This window comes from Oryzias latipes, chromosome 6, assembly GCF_053564925.1.
Source record: "Oryzias latipes strain Hd-rR chromosome 6, Olatipes_Hd-rR_3.1".
NCBI lineage: Eukaryota > Metazoa > Chordata > Actinopteri > Beloniformes > Adrianichthyidae > Oryzias > Oryzias latipes.
In genome coordinates this window covers 20657751-20667139 of record NC_136242.1, presented here as the reverse complement: position 1 = coordinate 20667139, position 9389 = coordinate 20657751, and the positions used below count along the sequence as shown (strand labels likewise).

General features: G+C 37.7%; 2 protein-coding genes across 3 annotated transcripts; both read left to right on the top strand.

The window, feature by feature from the left end:
- Nucleotides 1-1920: 1920 nt before the first annotated feature.
- On the top strand, nucleotides 1921-3094 carry ch25hl1.2 (cholesterol 25-hydroxylase like 1, tandem duplicate 2). Its single transcript, XM_004070011.5, has one exon. The coding sequence runs from the start codon at nucleotides 2060-2062 to the stop codon at nucleotides 2909-2911; it is 852 nt and encodes a 283-aa protein (XP_004070059.1). The 5' UTR covers nucleotides 1921-2059; the 3' UTR covers nucleotides 2912-3094.
- Nucleotides 3095-5562: 2468 nt separating this feature from the next.
- Nucleotides 5563-9149, top strand: tspan3a (tetraspanin 3a). Of its 2 annotated transcripts, XM_004069649.5 has the most exons (7): nucleotides 5564-5739; nucleotides 6640-6831; nucleotides 7463-7537; nucleotides 7633-7734; nucleotides 7820-7972; nucleotides 8046-8129; nucleotides 8423-9149. In XM_004069649.5, the coding sequence occupies exons 1-7, from the start codon at nucleotides 5677-5679 to the stop codon at nucleotides 8513-8515; spliced, it is 762 nt and encodes a 253-aa protein (XP_004069697.1). In that variant the 5' UTR covers nucleotides 5564-5676; the 3' UTR covers nucleotides 8516-9149. The 2 variants fall into 2 exon arrangements, with proteins under 2 accessions (XP_078804863.1, XP_004069697.1); XM_078948737.1 differs by lacking the exon at nucleotides 7463-7537 and having other exon boundaries at nucleotides 5563-5739.
- The last annotated feature ends 240 nt before the right edge of the window (nucleotides 9150-9389 follow it).

The following is a 9389-nucleotide window of genomic DNA, read 5'->3' as shown; positions in this document are numbered from 1 at the left end:
AATTTTCAGCTTACTTTGGAATTTTAGTTAGGATTAAAAACATTTTTTGTTTAATTGCGTCTCAAATTGTGCTTGCTATCATGTCTGCTTATGCAAATGACTTATGTACTCCGGTGACCTAACTATTTTTTTAGCCTTTTTCTCAAAGTACAAAGTACTTCCTCTTCTTGGCGACTGCAAAGTCTTTGCCGTGGTGACACACAAGACTTTTCGGCCCAACAAACACAAACGGGATCCCGTTGAAGTCTATAGATGGCATTCGCCTCCAGTCCATTGCCAGTGATCTCAGATCACAGGTGATGGCTGCCAGCCTGCAAAAGGAAATGCAGCAGGTCGGTAAACAACTAATCCACAAGCTCATAACTGACTATTTGTCCTGAAAGAAAGCACAAATTCACTCCATTGCCTCCAGCCTATAAGTCTATTTAATATGATTTTACTGAAAACATTGTCAAAGGTTTGTTTGTTTTTCACATACGATACATTCTGGACATTTATTAAAAGTGTGCTGTAGGTCTTCAGGTCTTTTGGTTTAACATTTTTGATTGAAAGTTGGGGCCTCATAAAATAAAATAAAAATGAATTAAATTAAATTTCAAGAAATAAATAAGAAGTAAGGTGCAAATCCATGCTTAGGGGAAAAACAGTTTTATCACCCCACTTGTGTTTTATAGATGTGTGATGTGTAATAAATGTGTGGCACGAAATATTAAATCTATAGCCACATTGGAAACCACATTAAGTAAAAGCAAAACAAGGTTGTCCAACCTCTGGATAACAGACATTTTAAACACGCGATTAGTGATGGGTCCGGCAACACCGACGCGTCAGCTCAAGTTTCTAGCTCATTAGTGAAACCCAGTGTCGGTGCACGTATCGCTTACGGAGAAGTCACGTGACCGGTACAGCCACTGTGTCGGTGTGTCACTGATGAGCCAACAAGGACGCGCGTCAACCAAGCAGTGTTGCCAGATTCTGCGGGTTTCCACCCAAATGGGGGGTTTGAATTTGCCGAGAAAAATTGATTTGGGGGGTTTCGCGTCAATTTGGCGGGGTTTAGTTAGTTTCCAAGTAATCCAAGAAGCTATCTTTCATTTTTGAAAGATATTTTATTTTGAAAAATTACCGGATCTTCCCGGTTATATTGCTGTCACGTGGGTGCTAAATCAGTCCACCAGTGAGTTTAACAGAGTAGGGGAATTTATTTATGCCTCGGATGGCCAGCTTCCAGCTGTTGAAAGCTGATTCATCTACTATCATAGTTTAAAAAAGACTAGTTGCACCATTGCACTCGGGCTTTGATCACGTGATGTAAACAGTCCGCAATCAGGCTGTGGATCAACAGGCGTTACATCGCCCTCTGCCGTTTGGGAGGACACAATGGCGGCAAGGGAGCTTTATTTGTGCTGCACTTTTTGCACCCAGAAGCATTTCAAAGCGCTTTACTGACGTTCAAAAGCAGGCAAAAGAAATGTGAAAAGTTAAACAAAAATATAAAACGTTCTTGCTGATTTTTATATAGTTGAGACAGAAGTTGTGCACATTGTTGTTACAAGAACAGGTAGGCAATGCTCCTTTTACATTGGAAGCCAACTGTGGAACTAGAACAATAGCAAGAAAGTAAATAAAAAACAGATTGACTAAAGATACTGAAAGAACTTTTACAGAATACTGCAGTTTTCTTTAGATTTGATCCTTATAGTCCTTGAAAAATGTTTAATTATATTCAAAGTGGTATTTTCACACTTAGGCAACTCTTCTTTTTTGTCTTGTCAGCTTTTTAATCCTGGTTTTGTGTGTCTTAGAAAAAGTTTACTCTCTTGATCTTGATAGGGAGTGCCTTTTAAATTTTAAGGAACCGTTATTCAGTGAAGAGAAGGATAAATAATCTATCACTCGTGAAAAACAGTTGATGAATTATTTGTTGGGTCCGGCCGTCACTTGATGCTACAACAGAAGCTCAGCTTTAGACTGGCTTGAGTGTTAAGCAAAGCTGCTTTTCTAACTAAAGCATAAAGAAACTTTAAAATATTTGTTATTTTGGGAATTTGGTTCTGGGATGGAGCTTGCAAAAAGCTGTGTGGATATTTGGATCCGTTCCTTTGGGAGTTGCTCTCTGCTGCAGCCTCTGTGGGACAGCCTGAGGCTCAACTACAAAGATTATTTGAGATCTCCACTTTTTCCAGTGGCACTGACCGTGTCATCCTATTTTGTCTTTTGCCTACCTTTCCTTGCCTGTGACATCATGGGGGACAAGTGGGTATGGATCCAGCAATTCAAGATTCAACCAAGCCGTCGGCCAACAGCATCTTCAATGCTGCACTGCGCTTCTGTCACATTGTACAACCACATGTTTCTTGTGCTCCCTGCATCGGTGGCCCAGTGGGTATGGAGGCCACCGGTGGACCTACCAGACCAGGCTCCATCGCTCTTGGATTTGCTTTCCGGGGTTTTAGGCAATCTCCTGTTATTCGACTTTCAGTACTACATTTGGCACCTGCTCCATCACAAGATCCGCTGGCTCTATGTCACCTTCCACGCCATCCACCACCAGTACTCTTCGCCATTTGCTCTCGCCACCCAGTGTTTGAGTGGTTGGGAGCTGATCACAGTGGGATTTTGGACCACCCTTAATCCAATAATCCTAAAATCCCATCTACTCACCACATGGGCCTTCATGGTTTTCCATGTGTATGTGTCCATAGAGGACCACTGTGGATATGATTTTCCCTGGTCTACAACACATCTGTTTCCATGTGGCATCTATGGAGGCGCCAGCAAGCATGATGTGCACCACCAGAAACCCAACACCAACTTTGCTCCACACTTCAGTCACTGGGACATAGTATTTGGCACACATAGTGGCAGTTTTCCTTCTTCTTCAGAAAAGGATAAAGATAACTCCAGTTAGACATCAACCAAACAATCAAAAGGCTGTGCTTAATTATACCTTTGCATGAAGTAATGTCTATAACCATAACATCTGAGTGGATCTTTTATTTACTTTTACAGTTAGAGTATAAATGCTTGCTTGCATCTGTTTGTCAGCATGTTTGCTGTCTTGATTAAAGCTTATAGTATATCACTCACAATGCATTATTTGAATTTGCTGAATTGGTCTCTCTCAGCTTCCTTCTTAAATGTTAGATGGAAATAAATGATCTAAGACATATGGAGGACTTATTGTTTAATCAATTTTTGGATTTGCTCTTCTACTAAAAGTCATGCAGTGATCTCACTACTTTCTCTTCTTCAATAAAAACAGCCACCTCTTATTTTAGTTTTAAACTTTAAAATGTGCTTTCTTAAAAGTTACAGATCTTTTAAATGTTTATTATTTTATAAAAGATAGACTCTTTCACTTTATTTTTTTTTTATGAGTGGCTGCAGTTTTCAGAAATTTTGAAAACCCCTTAAAGGAAGATAAATGAATGATTGAATGAATGAAGCTTTATTTATATAGCACTTTACAACACCTTCAGGGTTCCAAAGTGCTACACAATAAAAAGAAGACAGAAGAAAGTTTAAAATGAGGGAAATTAAAAATAAAATGAAAAACAGCATAACATTACAAAAAGCAGTCAGCAAAAAAAGGCTTTATAGAGAAATAAGAATGCAATAAAAATGAATAAAAGAAAGTAAAATGCCACCGACTTCAGAACATTAAAAGTCATTCTAAAAAGGTAAGTTTTTAATTGACATTTAAAGCTGGTAAGGTCAGATATGCCAGTTCTGCCATAATGTTATTCCATAACTGGGTGCCAGCAATTTTTACCCCAGTGTTTCTGTCGTGACCATGGCACATGTGTGAAAGCAGATGCAATAACTCCAGAGCTTGAAGAAGTCTTGATAAGATTCCAAAGTCCCGGCCCTATCAAAAGCTTCCTTTAGAATTTTAGCAGGAATCACATCAAGGCAGCAGTTTGTGGGTTTGAGTGATTTGACAATTTGTAAAAGAAAATCAACTCGAAATGTTCAAACACATAAGAAACAACTATTGATAAGTCTCTGTTAACAACTGGAGTTGAGGTCTGTCTGACAGAATCCCCTTTATCAATAAAAAATGTTAGAAAATTCTCACAGGAGGTCTGTGATGGCTGAAGATTTATAAGTTTTAATTGCATTAAACAACACTCTTGGACGGTGATTGTTGGTGGAGATGAAGTCCGGAAAATACAGTGCATTGACCTCTTTGATGCAGTTTTAATATTCAGGGGGTCTCGTAAGACTAATGTACTTAATAATGTTAAGTCAAAATATTTGGATGCCTCACTGAAAAAAATGTCTGTAGGTAGAAAGTCAGAAAAGTGGTCAGACAATTTAGGTTTCCCTCTAATCCAGGGACCTATTTAAAATCACAAAAAGAGTTTTTTCCTGTTTGGCTTCACTGGTTTTATTACCAAAATGTCCAACATGAGCTGCACATACGATCTTATCCATCCTCTTCTCTCCCAAGGTGAGCTTCAACATCTTTTGCTCTGCTAGATTTATTTAGAATAATATTCCAGAATGAAGCTGATGAGATTTTAAACCTTTTTATTGTGTTTTCTCCCTCTTGGAAGTTGCATCTAAGGTACAAATCTATCTACATTTTTTCTTTTTTTTTTACTAAAATACACAGTGTTTTGAATAGATCTGTAATCGTTAAATGTCTGGGATGACCTCCTTTGAGAAGAGGAAACACATGAGCAGCCTTTCCAGATTAGGATCAAACCATTTGAAAGTCACAAAGTGAAAAAGATGTGTGAACATTCAGCCAGGAAACAAATACTGGCATAAGATCTCTGTGTGACACTTATGCCCACTTCGAACTTGCAGCAAATATCCCGGTGCAACTGTTTAACTAATTAAAACTACCATAAGTTTTAATTTTAATATTGTTTTTCCGGATTTAATGAAACAACTTACAATCTATTTCAAAACCACCAACAGTTAATATTGTTTCAGGATTTTAAGCACTTGAAAATCAGCTTAATTATTTGAAAATGCCAGTATTTACCACAAAAACATCTAAAGTATTTCAAATGTAATGGATAGGGGGTTGTGGTTTTTTTATTACAATTAAATACTCAACCCTACATGTGAGAGTAAAGCCTTATGTTCATACTTAATACTTATCAATAATCCATCATTACTTATATAGACAGTGTTATGAATAAGTGCACATTTGCTATTTACCCGGGTTTGGTATCTCCATTTCTCCAAGGACATATTGTCTTGTCAGAAACTTCATTCCCTTCATAGAACACAATTCTGCCTTTGTCCTGGATCACTCTACTGTACATCTTTCTCATCTGCCTTACTGCTTTTCTTTTCTGTGCAGACCTCTCCTTCCATTGTTTTCAATGTGTCATACAAGTCATCCTTTGCGTCCACCTTGTGCAGCATCCCACTGTAGGCTACTTCAAAAATATTAAATATATGTTTTTAATAAATCCGCAATATCCACAGGAGTACCAGGAGGCTCCACTATTTGGGAAACCCCATTCGCCTCTGTAACACGTTGGGTGGTTGACTCAGGGCTCGCTGTAGTAATCATTCCTGTGGTGTGGGTGGCGCTGCGTCGCCTTCGCGCTCTGAGTCAGTCAGTGTGGAGTATGGCTGTTGGAAGTGACGGACATGACCGGGTGAAACTTCGTCTTCTTTCTGCCTAAGGGGACGCAGATCGTCTTGAAAATGGGGCAGTGCGGCGTCACGTCCTCCAAAACAGTCCTGGTCTTTCTGAACCTGATGTTTTGGGTAGGTTTGTTTGGACCTTAATGCTGATTTGAACGTGCGTCACGCCGGATGCCAGCTGCCTGGATCTACTGCAGTCGCAGCTGTTAGACCCGCTTCTGCTTGACCACACAGCGGACGAGTTTAATATAGAGACTTAAAAAAATCACAAAAAACAGAAGGATTATTTGGGTTATTTCATGATTTGCTGACAAATAGTAAAATGGTTTTTCATTGGAGTTAACTGTTGTCTATTTTAAGCCACGGGAGGGAATAGTATCATCTTTCATTCAAAATAGAAGAGGTTGGACTTACTTAGCATCTATGGAGTCCTAATACTGTTCATAATTAAATAAATAAATATTTAATTAAAAAAATAAATGTGACCTCATGCATATACACAATGGATAATTTAAAATATGTGTGCAGGTTTTTCACAATTTCATGATCTTTTTATATTTTCATGAGAGATTTATTGGTTGATTGCGTATTTGCATGATGAGGTCATATTTATTTATTGAATTACATATTTATTTATTTAATTATGAACAGTATAGGACTCCATAAGCATCTTGCTGTCATTGCAAAACAATAAAACGACAAAAATGCAACCTTTATTCATAGAATAAAGCATTCGCCCTATTTGAAATTTTAGTAGATTTACAAAAAACAAGTTTTGGAAATGTGTCATGTAAACACCAACCCTGGAAAAAGTATGTTTATGGATGTTTTTAAAATTTTTAATGACCTTTCTGTTCTGCAGCAAGAACATTTTTACTTAAGTACTATGTAGTGATTAATAATAGAATATGCAAAGGTATTATGTGAAAAATTCTAATGAAAACCAAACAAAAATACAGAGGTGTTGTAGTGTTCTAAATTTCCTCATGCATTATTCAATGAAAGCTTGTTTGTCACCTACAGGCTGCTGCTGGTATCTTGTGCTATGCTGGAGCCTATGTCTTCATCACCTATGATGACTATGATCACTTCTTTGAAGATGCCTACACGCTTATCCCAGCAGTGGTCATCATCACAGTAGGAGCCCTCCTTTTTGTGATTGGACTCGTTGGATGCTATGCTACTGTGAGGGAGAGCTCCTGTGGCCTCACAACGGTCAGTAAGTGTAGCTCCAAAGTGACGGGCCTAAGCCACTTGGATGTTTTATTTACAATTTCCAGCATTATAAGTTTGATTTTTGATGAAACGCATAGCTGCAAGGCGCTCAACCTCACATGATCTCACATTACTTCAAAATAAGACACCCAGTGTCACATTGGACCGTCATAATGCAGCAAGTGTAGTAGTATAGGGTAATGTCAGCATTACATTTAATAAAAAGTTTATTTTGCTATTTGTGGTGCCTCCCAGCCAGAAATTAAAAAAATGTAACTAATTAAAATTACCGTAAATCAGAGATGACTGTTTGAGCCTGAAATTGGCTCAAAAAAGAAAATCCACCTTGCAATCCTGGTTGTATTTACTGCCTCTATATTGATTTTCTGTGCTACATGACGCATAAAAGTATGTAAATTATTTTAGTGCAACTTTGTTAAACTATGAAGAAAACCGCTGAATGAATTGTTGGAATTTTGGGTACTGTAGTCAGGTGTCTCAAAAAGTAAATTTACTTTTTTTTCTTTAACTACCGAATGCTTTTTGCTTTACAGTTGCTTTACACAGTTACTTTTTTTTTCTTTAACCAGAGAGCCACAGTGATTCTTAACTGTTGACATTTCACCTACAGTTCGTCATCATTCTTCTGCTGGTCTTTTTGTCCGAAGTGGCAGTTGTTGTTCTTGGATATGTTTACAGAGCAAAGGTGAGGAAGTCAAACATAACTTGGTACATATTTGTTTTTCTTTTCTTGGCCTCACTTGTGGCACGTCTGCGCAATCGCAATTTAACCCTTGACAGATTGAAGATGAAGTGAACAGCTCTATCGTAGTAGTTTATGAAGAATACAACGGCACCAACAGCAACTCCCAGAGCCGCGCTATCGATTACACCCAGAGGCAGGTGAGGAAAACCCGCTTTGTCTTTAACAGTACTTAGTTTGGGAATTGAAATGTACTTTCCTCTTTTATTTGTTTTTTCTTTATAGCTCCAGTGCTGTGGGATCCATAACTACACAGACTGGCTGAAAACACGCTGGTATGAAAAAACCAAAAACAACAGCGTGCCCATTAGCTGTTGCAAAACTACTGTTTCAGGCTGCACAGGGTCTCTTACCCACCCCGAAGATCTCTTCAAAGAAGTAAATAAATTCTTGATGCTATAGAGTACCCTCTTGTAATATATTATGCTTGACTTTCTGTTTATGTGTCCAGGGTTGTGAGGCTCTTGTTGTGAAGAAGCTTAAGGAGATCATGATGTACGTCATCTGGACTGCACTGACATTTGCTGCTCTTCAGGTATTTTATTTCTCCCAAGTTCTGTATGTCTCCTTCATTCTGGCACCTAGATTCCCTAAAATGTTAACCAGGTTCTACTATATGAGTGAAAATACCCTAAAATAACCAAGTTGGTGGTCTGCAATTTCCCGTCTTGATATTTCAACTTTTTAAGTTGTCATGTATAATACATAGAAAAATAAACTGTATTTGCTAAATTTGTAGTTAGCCATAAAACAGACTATTCCCAAGGGTTTGCTACACTGCAGGCGTATGACAAAACGATTGAAAAACATATTACGTCTTTCTTACAGATGATGGGGATGCTGTGTGCGAGTCTTGTGCTTTGCCACAGAAGCAGAGATCCGGCCTATGAGCTTCTTCTTGCAGGCGGCACTCAAGCGTGAAAATGACAAAACCCACTTCTCTTACAGAATGTGTCATGTGCCCATTACAGAATGGGCACATTTGAAATCTATTACCACACTAAACTTAATCCACAGTTTGGACAGCTAACATTTCTTTAACCTGTTGTACTGAAAGCTTTTGGCTGAAGTGATCTATGGTTGGTAAAGCAACTTTACTTTAAGCATTTAATCCCTGACATAATTTTCGTTGGTAGTTTGCACTGTGTGTATGGACTTTGTATGATTTTATATATAGATATATATATGCTAAATTTAATTAAAGAATGATGATATTCATTTTTCTATCAGAACAAATATTTATTTTATCAATGTTTCATTTTAATTCATGGAAATTATTAAAATTACACTGTTTGCCAGTATATTCTTAAAGTATACTATTGCAGCCCAAGTCAATGGTGTAGCTCATTTTGTCTTTTCTGTTTTGACTTATAAGTAATATACCTCAACTAGTTTTGGTTAACCTTACTTTCAAATTTTTTCCTCTGTTATTTTGTATTTTATTTTGCAGTACAGACTAAATGCATGCAAGATTGAGTGCTTAACATAAAATTATATTTTGTTTTCATGGTTTCCTTTGTCCAAATAAAGCCTGAAACCCAGCAGATATGCCAAATATGGCTCTACATCATCTTGTGCTTTATGAATAACCTTTGCTCATTTACACAGTTAGAATAGGACTTGAGTGGTTACTTGAAAGAGCCTTACTTCATTTACCTTACAGGAGAGCAACCAGACATCGAAGCCCACAAACCTCCTGGAAATTATAGACTATGACTAGTCTGCCCGGATGTATTTTTAAATGACTTATTTTTTCACTTTGGTGATTAAAAAATATACAGTACATTCAAAGCAT